The 16,132-nt window shown below is 46.1% G+C and overlaps 1 protein-coding gene across 1 annotated transcript in view; it reads right to left on the bottom strand.

The window, feature by feature from the left end:
- Window positions 1–16,132, bottom strand: part of SHTN1 (shootin 1) — a 592,071-nt gene that overhangs the window by 300,718 nt on the left and 275,221 nt on the right. Inside the window, exon 5 of the mRNA XM_085603138.1 lies at window positions 5,211–5,370. Within this exon, the coding sequence (XP_085459264.1) occupies window positions 5,211–5,370 (160 nt within the window). The remainder of the gene's footprint in view (window positions 1–5,210; window positions 5,371–16,132) is intronic.

Here is a 16,132-nt window from a genome sequence, read left to right as displayed (position 1 = left end):
GAATTAAGTACGCCATGATGTTCCTGAGTAGAGGTTGAAGGGAAGGCGTGGTTTTTATTGACAATCCTGAAGTGGAGTCAGACTGGCTGGACAGTCGTCTCCCTGGAGGATTTGGGACAAGGAATCGAGGTGGAGACCAGGTGGCGCACGAGCGGGAGTGAGACCCGGCGAATATGCCTACAGACTGACTAGTCATTCTCAGGTACAGGGGTGATAGACCCCGTGGTTGGACATAAGACTCTCTCCATAAGAATGCGCTTCCTAGATGCATATTGTGATCTTCAAGGGACAATTTGTTTGTATTGGTCCGGGTTGGGGGGGGGGGGGGCGGAGAGCTGGCTTCCTCCTCTTTACTACCTTTAGTTACTAAGTAGTTTTAGTGTGTAGGGTGACAGGCACTCTGCCAGTTGGGCATGGGCGAATGCCACAAGCAGGGGTGCAGGGAGGGGGGAGTTGGGAAGGGTGTGAATTATTTTTTAACTTTGAATTTGAATTGTTGGTAACCTTGAGTTCTTCGGTACCGTCAGAGGAGAAAGCAGTGCTAAAGCGACTTCTACAGAGACAAGATGATGGGCGATAGGCAGGGGTCGGGGATTAGAGTGCTTAGTTGGAACGTGAACGGGTTGGGGGATAAAATAAAGCGGGGCATGGTCAACCAATTTATCAGAAGACAAGCACTGGAAGTGATCCTTTTACAGGAAACTCACCTGATTGGAAACAAATGCATGGCCTTGCATAGGGGAGGGTATAAGCTGGTAGCTCATGTGGGATTCACGTCAGGATCACGAGGGGCGGGCATACTCATCAAAAATTAATTTCCTTCCACAGTACAAGCCACATGGACAGACAAACGGGGTAGATATATAGGGGTTTCGGGCCAATGGGAAGAGAAGACAGCCACGTTCGTCTCGATATATGTCCCACCCGGCCTACAGATGGAAACGTTTAACCACCTGGGCTCGATTTTCTTGACACTTCCACTGGGAGTCCTGATATTGAAAGGTGACTTCAATGCAGTGATGGCTGGGGAACTAGACCGACATCCTCCTCATGTAATCAGACCCGCTCAGAGGTGGCTATCTGACTTCGTGGACACAATGGGGTTGGTGGAATGCTGGAGAACATGTAACCCAGACAGAACGCAATTCACACACATATCAGGAGTGCATCACAGTCAGTCACGTATAGACTATGTTCTCGTCCCGGCAGCGCAGGCCCATGCTATTCGGGAAATGCGTCATCTGGGTCAGGCATCTCAGATCATTCCCCTGTGTGGCTGAGAATGGAGTGGGAATGCGTGAGCCCGGGTAGAGTAGCGCCCATTAACCCATGGTTTTTGAAGGACCTGAATACCCGGTAAAGTATTGTAAAAGCTACGGAAAACTATTTCCGAGAAAACAAGGATTCGGTCGACTCTACACAGTCCTTATGGGAGGCGTACAAAACTGTCATCCGGGGAGAAACGCTCTCCCTAATAACGGGAAAAAAGAGGGAGAGGCAGGCTGAGCTTGAAAGAGCAGAAGAAGTGGTGAAATCAGAAGAGGACATGGCCCGGGCGGTATCCCCTGAAGGCCTTCACCTCCTGAAGTTGAGGCAAGACGAGTTTCGTAGCATTGCTAGTGATAGAGCCAGGGTGCAGAGTAGAGAGGTTCAAGGTAGAGTTTATGAGCTCGGAGACAAAGCAGGAAAGCTGATCGTGTGGCTAGACAGACGCGAGTGGGTGTCGAGGCTGGTGCCAGAGGTGCAGGGAAAGGGCTCTAGTCTTATAACAGACCCACAGGCAATAGCAGACACATTTGCGGACTACTACCGCATGGTATATTGTATGACCGGGTGGTACTCTGAAGCCAGAAATGCTGAAATGATACGGGATATAAAACTCTCCACGCTCTCAGATGACAACAGGGACTACCTGGACTCCCCGCTGACGGATGATGAGGTGGCACAGGCTATCAGGGGTGTGAATTCAGGTACAGCTACAGGGCCCAACAGTATTCCCACTGAATTGTTTAAATTGAGGCCTTATCAACTGGCCCCTTGTATCCGTTCCATTTAACAGAGAGCAGAGAGAAGGGACTGCTCCCATATGATCAGCTTGTGGCTAACATAGTGGTCATATATATAAAGAAGGCAAACCCAGAACTAGCTGCGCTTCCTATCGGCCAATATCACTTCTAATTGTGGAGCTCAAAGTCCTGGCTAAAATACTTGCAACACGCCTGATTAAAGTTATCACCACTCTGATGCACCCGGACCAGTCGGGCTTTATGCCACATCGAAATACGGCCCTTAACCTACGTCGCCTACATGGAGTGCTGAGTAGAACGTCTACCATACTGGAGCCGGTGGCTCTAGTATCTTTAGACGCCACCATGGCGTTTGATATGGTAGAGTGGCCCTATCTGTTCGCCGTTTTAGGCAAATTGTGATTCGGCCTGAAATTCATAAGCTGGATTCCCCTCCTATACTCTGGCCCGATGGCCCGAGTGGTGGTAAACAACCGCAAGTCCCCAGACTTCCAACTCAGCAGGGGCACTCGGCAGGACTGCCCCCTGTCTCCACTCCTCTTTGCGTTGGCGTTAGAGCCACTGGTGGCCTGGGTCAGGCAGGACCGATCTATCCGCGGAATGAGATGGTCTCTGGAATGGGAGGACAAGATATCACTATATGCAGACGACATCCTCCTCAAACTTACAAATCCAAGGGCATCCTTGATTTGCCTCCTGGATGTATTGGCAATATTCGAAAGGTATTCGGGGTTCATGGTAAATTGGTCCAAATGGGTAGTTTACGTCCTTCAAGGTGACCCGCCTTTAATACCACTAAATTGCCCAAAAGTGATCAATAGAGTATACTATATTTAAAAAACTGGTATTTTCCTAAACCTGTGTGAGACACAAATGTAATTTGTTTAGAATATCAATGGAGGCTGATTGAATGAGGAGGGCGAGAAGCTTACATTTTTTAATATAGGTATCCAGGTGAATCTTTTGTCTTTGTTCTTAAGATCTGATGCCACTCCCTGTGATGCCACAACCTGCGAAGCCACGTGTGATGTCACGCACCACGATTTCACTTGTATACTGCCTAACTTGGTTCGTCCCTACACTTCTTTTTTAGGTTGAGCCTGGGAAGTACTGGAGTACAGAATAGAAGCCCTGCCCACTCCCCGCCCATATTTGTTACTGGCTTGTGTAATTGTCCTTCCTAAACGCTGGCTTCTGATTCATTAATAGGCTTGTTAGTCTTGTTGTCTTCATTTGTAACCTCCCATGAGGACTGGCCCTTTTATGGATTTTACACAGTACGTCTTTTTTAGTCTGTAAGCATTATTTTCTTTAATGAGTTTCTCCTACTGCAGGCAGGACATGCTTTCCTGCAACATTCAGCACACCATGCACGCTTTCACTTTCTGAGCGGCCAGGACAATGGCGGCCGGACAATGGGTCTCACATTTGCAAGAGTTTGAGCAATTGGCATTGTAAATGACAATGCCTTTTATTTATGTGTTATTTAACAAAACAGATAAATAAAATGCATTGACATTTACAATGCCAATAGCTTAAACTCTCGCAAAGGAGAGATCTATAAAATTGCAACTGCTTGTTTAGGACTTGTGCCCTAGATGCCACATGGTTTTGGCTGCCTATGGCTATGGTGATATCATTGCTACAGCAAGTAGGAAGGGTGCTTCCGGCTTCAACATCACTCTGGGATGCTGTTGTTTGCCGCCAACATACTGAAGACCTCGAAAAAATCACTTTCAGTTGCATGATCTTTTTAAATAAAACGAGAGAAGGAAGAAGCTATGTTTCGTTATTTTGTACTAGAGCTCCTGAAAGAAGGTGTTTTCAGATGCCTTGAAACAGCCCTGTGTGTGTCAATTTAAACCAGATAACGCACTTAGCTGGAAAGCAGGCGCCCCTATGCGGCTCAACCACTGCCCAGGCTTGGAGGACAGTTCTCTTGTGGCCTCTGGCTGCATGGGCAGGGTTAAACAGAGAACTATGGGAGGAAGGTCTTTTCCACTAGTGTCCGTCACAAGTCGGGGGTACCCGCAGGTACATGGCGTCCACCCACTCTTTTCACAGGGTGGACGCTGTCCCCCCTGCCAAGAAGTTGGGCCCCACAGAAATATGCTGAACATGTCCTGGTGTCATTTTCAGATACCAGGACACGTTCAGCAGCACATGCACTTTGTCTGCTTTCGATTCCCAGCAGCAACGTGCAGGCGGTGAGGGGGCTTTTTTTCACCCCCAGCTGGGCCGAAGTTAAGGGGCCATCAAGCCTCCTTTTGTTTGAATATTTCGACTGGGGTGGCCTGGAACGTCACACTTAAATGTAAATGCCACACAGGGGAAACAAAGGTACACAGCTTATTATCTCTTAAACAGGTACTTAAGAGAGGCAGCTTTTCCCTTTGTTTAGTCCCTGTATATTGGAGATGCATGCACAGTAAGAATGGCAGGTGTGTTTGTCTGTCCCAGTAGTTACACAAATAACAAATAGCTCTATTTTATTTATTTTATGGCGCTATGCAACCCAATGCAAGGTGTCAGGGCACTTCAGGTAACATACACATTATACGTTGACAGTAAATCAGTGTACAAGATGAGTTACATGAGACAGTGAAGGTTACAAGGTGTAGGATTCACATGTCCTTCGTACCTCACTTCGGTCTTTTACAAGGATTACAATTTATGAACTGCAGGTAACAAAAGGATCTCTGTGTTAAAAGCAGTATCCCACTTTACTGTCTACATAAAATCAAAATCTGTCATCTGCGTGTTAGATGATGTGCTTTGCAGGAGACACATTTACCATCTCTACTACTTTGATTCAAATCTGGGACTTTACAAAACACAGATCTCTCTGACAAGTGCATTAACCACCAGAGTTATCTCGCCATCATTACTATTCCCTGAGATTTACTGGGCACCTTCACAGCGGATGCCTTAACCCATGATGTACGAGCTACTTCTCTAGGACGAATTCATAACATTCAGCGTTAAGGTATTTCTGTTTATTGCTTTCTAAACAATAGGTATGTCTATGCAAACCAATAAGTAGCATATGTGCGCATGCTGGTATTAAATCTCTTTTTCAACATATTTACGTGTTCGTTTTTTAGACTAAGACAGGAGGGGGCACCCTCACTTTGCGGTTCACGTATTTAAAGAAGGCGCCACAGGTTGGCCGTAAACACCCACCTTTCTTCTGCCGCTGGCAGCCAATGGCGGTGCACGGAGCGTCGGGGGCGTCGGCGGAGGGGTAGTCGTCGTCGATCTTGATCTCAGTGATGATGTCTGGTCCCAGCTTGGCCATGTAGAGCATGCTAATACGCTTCAGGGTCTTGTTCTCCTTGTTCAGCTGCACATGGGTAGGAGAGGTGACATGTTAGAAAGGGGCACTAGAACCAGGCACCCATACACATTCACAGCGGGGGCAAGAAGGGCGAGCATCTCCATGTAAAAAGAAGGAGTCACTGTCTTAGGAGACGGCAAGAATCTATGGCTGCAAGTGCAACTCCGCCCACCCGCACGCGACTAAGAAGTTCGAGTGGGAGGCCAGTGGCCTTTTGTTGGCCGGCATTAAGTGGTGTATCATCGGAATATATCAAGCTCGCACGGCGAGCTGGACTTGTTAATGCCCGGCACCGACGACCCACTCACTGATCTGCAAACACAGCCAGGCTCCGCCGGGCACAATGGTGCCATTCTGGCCCGCAGTGTTTCACCCTCAGGCAGGCGCAGGCTTCACCCGTGGGGGGTCTGTCTGCTCTCGCCGTGGGCCCTCCTGCACACAAAAAATGAGGGCACAAGAGTGGGACACAAGAAGTAGCCAGGGGTACCAACTCGAGAGACCACCTACCTGCATGGAGGCAAATTCTGGGCAGTGACTGCAAACATTCAGGACAAAGGTTCTGTTTTAAGGACACACCCGAGGAGTTCTTACAATTATATAAAGGTAAGTAAATAAATAGATGACCAGCACAAGTACAGTTCAAAACGGGTTTGTGCTCTTTGGTTTGTATATTAAATAACAGAACCGAGCAAACATTCACGTGTAGCTGGGCTTATTTGAAGATTTTAAAAATGACAGACGTATGCACATAAAGCAAAAATCGACAGGCGGCATAAGGGACAGTTGCAACTAGACTGTGACCTCTTACCACTTATGATGGTACCTGAGGCAAAATAAATCAAACCACTTTTTCTAGCTAGTTTCTACAATACGCCACAAACTTTACAAAATTACTCTGCATAGGTGTGCCTAAATAAAGACTCTAGGCATGTGAGGTTAATTGTATATTTAAAAAAAAACAAAGAATCGGTTTTCCGCTGAGACCTTCAAATTATTGTTCAATATTTTGAGGATGGGTAGAACCTCAGGGGTGTCAACTCACCTCCCTTAAGCTGTAAAACAGCGCTATTGCCTACCAAAATCGCAACTCACAATACATCTCGTACCTTTTTTCCTGCATTAAATTCCTGCATGTTTGACGTCACCTGCTCAAATTTAACATCGGCTACAAACTTCATTGCATCTGGCAATTACTGGCTGTGGCCCACACCAATCAGCATTTCAAACCCCGAAGAAGCACAAGGATGTCTGAAACCTGAGCTGTAACCCACTGACCTACCTTCATAAAATACACAATTGTGACCTGTTAGTTTTGCTCAGTAGTTAGTAGTAGGTACCTGAAGTCTCTATGCTTGAAGGGTCGAAACTGTTATTATACTGAGCACTGCACACAAATCACCCTAACAAGTGCATTAACCAAAAGGAGTTATTGTACCACGGTTGTACCCTGACATTTTTGCAGGATGCTATGATCTCTTCAGCAGGTGCATTACCCTTTTAAGAAGGTTTAAACTATAAACAAGAAAGCAAGAACAGACTTGCTGAAACATGTGAGATTTCATCAGTGATGTCATCAGTGATGTCACTGACCATGTCATGAGTGATGTAATATGTGACGTCATCACCAGTGCATTGCGGGCGCGCGAGTTATAGTTAGCTCAACTAACTATAACGGGCGAATTTCTTTGGTTTTATATGAGTCAAATGTCCAACTAACTATAACGTCCCTGAAAGCTATGTTTTTTTCAGTGAATTTCTAAGGTTTTTAAATGCTAATTCCTAACTATAACTTCTGTAAAACCTATGGTTTTTTCAGTGAATTTTGAAGGTTTTTTAAATGTTAATTTCATATTTTAATATTTATAAAACCTATATTTTTTCTATTATTGTTGTAATATTTTGGAACTTTATTATCCTTTTTTTATTTAAAAAATTATGTAATTTTGTATATCTTCAAAAAAAAGTATGTATATCTTTTTTTTTTTTTTAGTAAACTGGACTCCCGTACCGGTACTGTACCAAGCTCCATCAGCACGCGAATCCTATCCGCCATATTGCTAAACTTGTAAAGGATGCGCATTTCGTATCCGACGGCTTCATGGCACCGCGTCCCCCCTAACATCATATACGTATAAGGTCACGCCAGCTGCTAGCTTGGTATGCGATGGGTGCGCGGTACCAAGCTGCACGTTACGTCATATACGTATGGGGTCACGCCGGCTGCGCGTTCCGTATGCGACGAGTGCATGCTGCCAGGCCCTGTGTTACGTCATAGACGTATGGTGTCGCGCCGGGTACGCCATTCCCTCATTTTTTTTTATGTCTCTAAACTTTATCTAAATACGTTTAAAGTGTATATGAGAGCAAGCGATAATCTAAAATATTTTAAACATTTATATATTTCTAACTGTAATAAACTTATATTATGGTAAATATATTTTCTCAAAATCGCGTCAGGTGCGGCCTCCTTGTGCGCTCGGTGCGCGATTGCCATGTGACCTTAAAAAAAAGCATTTTATTGGTTCATAACATTTCCCATTGAAACAGTTGGAGGACCCCACCCATTTTAGTCATTCTCTCTACAGCGTTTGATGAGAGACACCTCTTCTGCGTAGAGAGCTTTTTTGAAAAGTTTTTTGCTGTGTACACATATCTTATACTACACACAACCTGCAACGATCATCTTGATCAATATTCATGCTCTGTACAGTAGCCTTCCACGTGTGATGGCCATGCATCTGAAACGTTACATCAAAAAACAAATGTGTGTTACACATTGCCCCTGGTGTGTGTGTGTGTGTGTCTCGCATTATTGTGCTGCCTTTCGACCTGAGTAATGGTGGCTCGAAGGGGTATCATCAGCCACGGGCAGAGTGCACATCCTAGGTCACATGTGACAAACAGTAAAGAGTAATGTGTAGATTTGTGTTGCAGTATGCTCTGTTGTCAGGCTTTACCAGTATAGTAGTGTGTCATATGTGAGACTTTCAGATTCACGTTTCACATGCATTGCTTGACTGTAATGAGCGTTATCACTGTATATAACGTAGCCTCACTGCTGATCTGAGCACATTCACTTGTGCGCTTCGCGATACCAACACTTTCAATAATACCGCATACCATTGACATGCGTGTCTGCGCATATCCACAAGCTTGACAACGACATGTGATGTTGTCCATTCATTCTTTTCGGACAGCATGTCATTAGCGATAGTTGCCGCCCTCCCGGTACATGCTACATTAATGTAAATTTCAGATTGTGTGACGTCAAAACTGCAACAGGGACACACACATAAGTACACTTCCTGCCCAGGCAGGAACTGAACAACGCCCAGGTCCCCGGAATAATTATTCACACCCCTACGCTGGCCTGGAGTACGCAAGCCCAGCCCACTTTGCTTACATATAAATAGGATAACGACGACGCCACATGTCCCAGTTCTTCCACACTGCCTCAGGTGATATGGCCGCATCCACCTCGCATATCACAATGCGCAATAAAAAAAAAAGGGATCCATGAGGTGTACACCATCCTGGCAATCGAAACTAGATCTGAATTGCGAACCCCGCTGTCCGTCGTGTTTAGACACACACCAATGACAGCAGGTGAGCAGTGGGGCCTGGGTGCACAGGGGCTGCAATTGAGGGTGGTACGGCAGGAGGGGTGGGGTGTTTCAAGCGATGTTGCTGTGCGTAATGATGTTATCTCTGACCTCATTCAGTAACATCTCTGTCTCATTGTAAGGACCTGCTGGACCGTACTGTAGGCCTGAGGCAGCGGTGCCCTACAGACACGTGGCGTTGGCTTTTGGGGCACTGTAGTGAGCTGATTAATAAGTGTACATGCACACAGGTTTGTGCCACTGCCTTGCAAGCGCACATTATGCTTCTAGCATGCGCTCTGTTCCTTTGTATGTGAACGTTGGCATAACATATTATTATTTAACCTTGTGTATTCTCGTGCACTCCAACTCCTCTTTGAACCACGATTAGAACTAACAGTTGGTAGATCGTACTTCAAGAAGGAAGGATGCACTCAACTGGTGTTCTCTATTAACCTTAAAATAAACCTTCATTTACCTCAAGACGTTTCCAGCATTATATTCTTTCTCCCTTTTCAGACACTGGGTTAGTGGCACCAAAAATCGGCGGAGCGCATGCTCCACCCATGATGAGGCCCTGGGCATTCTGACGCCTTCCATCGTGGTATCAAGACACCGTCCCCGACCGGAGACTTGCTGTGCCACCCTGAGTGAGGCACCCCGGAGTTGGAGCTCGCACCGGCACGCCGTTGGACACACCGGTTGTGGCAGGTGAGCAGTGAAGCCTCGATGCGCAGGAGCTGCATTTGAGCACAGTGCAGGGGGAAGGGGCTGGGGTACAGCAGCCTGGGTGCACAGGTGCAGGCAAGCAATGTTGCCATAGATAAGAATGTAATCTCTGGCCTCATTCATATCTCAGTTTCATTTTAACGGCTTGCTGGACCGCACTCTTTCTCGCGGACCCCAGCATCCCAGACACACGGGTGACGGGAGGTGAACAGTGAGGGCTGGGTGCAGTAGGTCGACGCTCGGTCTCCTCCTCCCTCTGTTCTTTTGACTCTCCCTCCCCTTGTCCCTTCCACCCACTCGCTCTCTGTCCCATTCTCACTTTCTTCCTTTCATTCTGACTACCTTTCTTTTTCTCTTGGACATGGCACACATACTTATGTTTCTTTTTCTCTTGCAGGTTTTGTACGCTGCTTCCGGAGGAGTCCCACCCACTTATTTAATGTTTTACTGTTGTTTGTTCGAATAAAGTTGCGTTTCCATTTATTTGTGTTGTTTTGATAAGTTTTTTTTTTTTACCAATAAATAAGTGAGTGTATGTGTCTTTTTTTTCTGACAACACTTGTCTGTAGTTTATTGTGAAAATCGGCGGTTGATCGGAGGTTATGATGGAAAACATTTGTAATTTTGTGGTGCACCTACCAAATATAAACCAACAGACTATTACATAAATGAAGCCTAGGTAATTCTAAAACTGCAAGGGTTCTATGAGTGTATCACTTTATAACACCATGAGTACTGCCCGTGTGATTACAGAACCAATAAGGCACTGCCTAGGGCCACCGAGGCTTCAGGGACTGGCGACGCCCACCCTGCATATTTAAGTAAAGTCCCGGAGGGTGGCGATCCCCGGACTTGAGTTGGCCTCGAAGCCCCCCGAACAATTACTAAACAATACCCGGGGAGGTGGCGATCCCCTAGGCTGCGAAACGTCTCTGTGCCCTCCGCGCCCAATTTACATGTGAGATTAAGGTCCCCAGTGCTGCAGAGACCCCACAATATAATAAAAGGATTGGCCCCGGAACATTACCCACCAGGGGGGTCATTTAAATGAACGGGTGACACCCCGCTTAACATTTTTACCATCCGGATCCGCTTTATTGAAGCGATACGAGGTTTTCCTCCTCTCGCTTCAACGAGGCAATCTAGGATTTGCTATCACAGGATGGAAGCCATGCTCCCGCCCTGTAATAGCAAACATAAATGTCCCGCGGATGCACACCCCGGGACATAGTATGAGCTGCGCCTGGGAAGTGGCGCTCCATCGGGCCAGGATGCATTGGTTACTGCATAACTACAGAATTAGTATAAACGCATACTAACACTACTTGCACACATGTTGTACAGCGACCAGAGTGTAGTGAAGAGGCAGAGGAAGCCCAAAATCCCAAAATGTTAATCCTACCAAAGGTCGGATGACATAGTTCGATGAGCCGACGACCCTGGGATGAGTAGAAACAGCTTCACGAAGAAAATGGATCTTCAGCAGAACGCAAGGAAGCTCAAAATATTGATGAGTGCTGCCTTCTTTTTACCTTCTCCCGCTCGTCGCCAAATTTATGTAGTGAAGAGGAAGACAGCAGTGGATCCGATAAGTAGATTTATTGCAGGAAAAGAAGACAGCTTAAACAGCCACCAACAGGAGCAGACACCAAGGCAACCGTCTTCACCAGCACCGTGTACAAACTCCCCAAGATTCCCCACATGACAGCCCTACATTCTAACATTACATACTTACATTCTAGTAGCATTACATACTAACATTCTACTATGACTTACACTGGAATACTACACAGAGCACATGACTTTACAGCAATGAGTTCATGGTTTCATCCACGAGTCTTGAGACCGGTAGGGGTGAGTAGTTCGCTTCCCACTCCCTGTATTGTATAAACGCAAACTAACACTACTTCCACAGGTATGCTACAGCGCCCAAAGCACATCACTTTACAGCAATAAGCTCACAGTTTAATCCCCGAGTCTTCAGACCAGTAGGGGTGAGTAGTTCGCTTCCCACTCCCTGTATAGTATAAACGCATACTAACACTACTTACACAGTTATACTACAGCGGCCAGTATGCTACAGCGCACAGAGCCCATCACTTTACAGCAATCAGCTCGGTTTGATCCCCGAGTCTTCACACCGGTAGGCGTGAGAACTTCGCTTCCCACTTCCGGTATAGTATAAACGCACGGTAGAGGTCAGTAGTTCGCTTCCCACTCCCTGTATGATATAAACTCCTACTAACACTACTTGCACAGGTATGCTACAAAGACCAGAGCATATCACTTTACAGCAATGAGCTCACAGTTTAGGCTCTCGGTTTCATTCCCGAGTGTAGCAGCATCTCATCTCAGCAAAATGTCACTCTGAGCAACACCGCACTTTCAGACTGGTAGGAGTGACTACTTCGCTTCGCACTCCCCCACAGAGGTTACAGTGCTCCTATCCTCCTGCTTCCTACTCTTGTTGCCCTTTTTCCCCTTACTCGTTTCAACGGAATCACAAAATGGCTGCATACACTTCCTAGTTGCAACAGCACACAGCCAATAAGCAGTAAGCTCGTGCTCGTAACGCCTCAGCCAATCAGATGACAGAATTCCCAAATATCGATATCTGCAAATTTTGATATTTCTCCAAAACTACTGAACGGATTTACACCAAATAAACAAAAGCGTGCTTTCTAGACCAAGACCCTTCTCCCTGCCAAATTTGGGGTAATACCGTTTACCCTGTAGCCTTGTCTAAAGTTTCCTATGGAGATGTTTTTGGACCCCCCTTTTTTCTCAGCCCCCCCTTGATGAATCACCCCCAAACTTTCAACATAGGAGCTGATATGAACAAAGAATTAGTTTGGAAAATGTCATGAAGATTCATCAAACGAAGCCAAAGTTATAAGCAAAACATAAAATGCTCTTCCTATGGAAACTTTGATCCTAACTATAACTACCTACTGGTGACCGCCAGTAGGTAATATATATATACACATACACACGCCAGGGGGCAGAAACACGTTTGTTAGCGAAGGTGAGACGCTGAATTTACAATAAATATATTTTTCAAATAGCCCGGAGTGCCCAGCGTTTCTCTGTGGAATAAATATATATATATCTCACTTGTAACTCCTGTTCCACTTACAAAACACAGGCACCAACACTGCCAAGGATCGCTATCAAGTCTCCAACTTTATTAGAGCATGATACCGGGGTGTGTGTCGAGATATATATATATATATATATATATATATATATATATATATATATATATCCCTGAATATCGAAGTCACAATATCGAGGGAGGCAAGTATTCAGGACAAAAATATTGACTCCAAACTATCGAAAGGTAAGCAGCATATATATGCAGTTAGGTATAGAAAACCTATGCTTACCTTTCAATAGTTTGGAATCAATGGTTTTGTCCTCACTACTTGCCTACCTCGATATTGTGACATTGATACTCAGGGTGCCACCCCACGAAGAGCCATCTTTACTTTCAGTAGTGTTCAATCCTTGCTCGTCTCCTCAGTAGTACACTGGAAGCTGATGAGGAGCTAATAATTGGCCTAGGGGTCAACACTGTGATCTCTCTGTAGGTCAAAGGATGCATTATGTCACTTTCACCATCCACTGCGCTTTGGTGAACTGGCATGAATGGTTGAACAGTAACAGAGCAGCGCCAGGATTGGCCTGAGCGGGCTGGTTAATCAAATCTACTGCATTTCTCCACAAAGGAAGACTCCGCACCCAGTAGATAGTTTCTAATAATATACAATTCATTTAAAAGCTAATGAAATAAATCATAACTCAATCACATAATGCACAGATTCAATTAAGCTTTTTCTTTAAAAGTAAAATCCTTTATTCATGTTCTTCTCATTTTTAAAAACGTCTTCTTTTTATTTTGTCTTAGCCAACACGTTTGGTCCAAGAGCACTTCTTCGGGGCTTGCGTTTGTGTTTTTCCTCTGGTTAACGTGACGGACCAGTGAATCTTCCCCGCGTAGACGCAAATGAAGTCTTGCAAATCTTCTCTGTGTTGACAGTGCACAAAGTCTCAAATTGAATATGCTACTTACCAGTATGCATCTGTTCTTGGCATGTAGGGCTGCTGACATTCATATCTGTGCATAGATCGCCGCCTAGTGTTGGGTCCGGATGATTGCACATTGTTGTCCTGGAAGAGTCTTCGAAGCATCCTGAGATGGGTGACTCCTCCCCTGGACCACAGTGCGCATGGGCATCCTCTCCATCCCCAGATTGTTTTTCGCCATTGTGGCAGTGATGGAGTAGATACAGGAAGTGATGACCATGCTATACAGTAATTCTGAGAGCTGCAGCTGCGACAGGCGCCGGGGAGGAGGGTGGGCGATATGAATGTCAGCAGCCCTACATGCCAAGAACAGATGCATACTGGTAAGTAGCATATTCAGTTCGAGGCATGTGGGCTGCTGAATTCATATCTGTGCATAGAATACACAGCAGTACCACCTATTAGCGGCGGCCACCCGTGCCAGCTGCAGCAGTCTGAAAAAGAGTTTTGAGAACAGCCTGTCCTACAGCAGCCTGCTGTTTTGAGTGTACATCTACACAGTAGTGTTTGGTAAATGTATGTATAGTGGACCATGTGGCTGCTCTACATAGTTCTTGTAAAGGAATGTTTCCCAGGAAAGCCATGGACGCCCCTAACTTCCGTGTTGAGTGGGCTCGTGGAGGAATCGTTAATGTGCGTTTAGCTTTTTGATAACAAATTTGGATACATTTAACGATCCATCTGGCTATACCTGCTTTGGAAATGGCGTTGCCTTTGTGTTGTGGAGAGAAGGCAACGAAGAGTTGTTTAGTCTTCCTAAAGTTTTTAGTTCTGTCAATATAGTACATGAGGGCCCTTTTGACGTCTAGTGTGTGGAGCATCCTCTCAGCGACATTTTGTGGGTTTTGGAAGAAAACCGGCAGTTCAATGGTTTGGTTCATGTGGAACTGCGATATTACTTTAGGCATGAACTTGGGGTTGGTACGTAGTACGACCAGGTTTGCGTGAACTTGTATAAATGGCTCCTGAATGGTTAGTGCCTGGAGTTCACTAACTCTCCTTAAGGAAGTGATGGCAACTAGGAAAGCCACTTTCCAGGTGAGGAATTGAATCTCGCAAGAATGGAGAGGTTCAAAGGGTGGACCCATTAGTCTGGTGAGGACCAAGTTGAGGTTCCACACCGGTGCCGGGGGGGTGCCTTGGGGGAATCACCCGTTTAAGTCCTTCCAAGAAGGCTTTGATGGCAGGCACTCTAAATAAAGAGAGGTGCTGCCTGTTTTGGAGGTAGGCTGCTATTGCTGTTAAATGGACACGTATTGAGGTGTATGCCAGATTGCATCGGTATAGGTGTAATAGATAGCAGATTATGTTCTGAATAGATGCGTCTAGCGGGTTAATGTGGTTGTTGTTGCAATAAATGACAAACCTCTTCCATTTGGCTGCATAGCAAGCTCTGGTAGTGGGTCTCCTAGCTTCCTTAATGATCTCCATACAGTCAGGTGGCAGGTTTAGGTAGCCAAACTCTAAGACTTCAGGAGCCAGATTGCCAGGTTCATCTGTTGCGGATCCGGGTGTTGAATTTCTCCATGGTTCTGCGTCAAAAGTGCGGGTTTGATCCGCAGCCTTTGATGCGGCACCACGGAAAGTTCCAGAAAGGTGGTGTACCATGGCTGGCGTGCCCACGTTGGAGCAACCAGGATGAGTGTCAGAGAGTGCTGTCGCAGTTTGCGTGCCACTAGCGGTATCAACGGCGCTGGGGGAAAAGCGTAAGCAAATCTGCCGGACCAGTTCATCCATATCGCATTGCCCTGCGACTGTGGATGTGGGAACGTGGCGGCAAAGTTTTGGCATTTTGCGTTTTCCCTTGTGGCGAATAGGTCTATCTCTGGATGACCCCACTGCTGGAAGTACGGTTGGAGCACTGATGGGTGTAACTCCCACTCGTGCATCTGGTGGCTGTGTCTGCTGAGCAGATCCGCCATCTGGTTGTCTTTGCCTGGGAGGTGTTCCGCCATGAGGAATATGTTCCTCTGAATGGCCCACTTCCACATGCTCTGAGCCAGATGAGACAACTGTGGAGAGTGTGTACCTCCCTGCTTCTGTATGTAGTACATGGCAGTCATGTTGTCCGTCCGGATCAACACGACCTTGTTGCACAGGTGTACTTTGAATGCTTTCATTGCCAGGAAGATTGCCATCAGTTCCAGAAGGTTGATGTGCATCTTCTTTTGTTGTGTAGTCCATAGTCCCTGCACTGTGTAATTGAGTACATGAGCTCCCCATCCCTGGAGAGACGCGTCCGCTGTCAGTATTATTTGTGGAACAGGCTCTTGGAACGGTCGGCCCTTGCAAAGGTTTTGTGGATTCCACCAATGCAGAGAGTTGTATGCCCGACCGCTCACCAACACTAG

Source organism: Triturus cristatus, chromosome 1_2 (assembly GCF_964204655.1).
Source record: "Triturus cristatus chromosome 1_2, aTriCri1.1, whole genome shotgun sequence".
NCBI classification, from domain to species: Eukaryota; Metazoa; Chordata; class Amphibia; order Caudata; family Salamandridae; genus Triturus; species Triturus cristatus.
The sequence above is the reverse complement of the archived record's forward strand: the minus strand, read 5'-3'. Positions and strand labels throughout refer to the sequence as shown.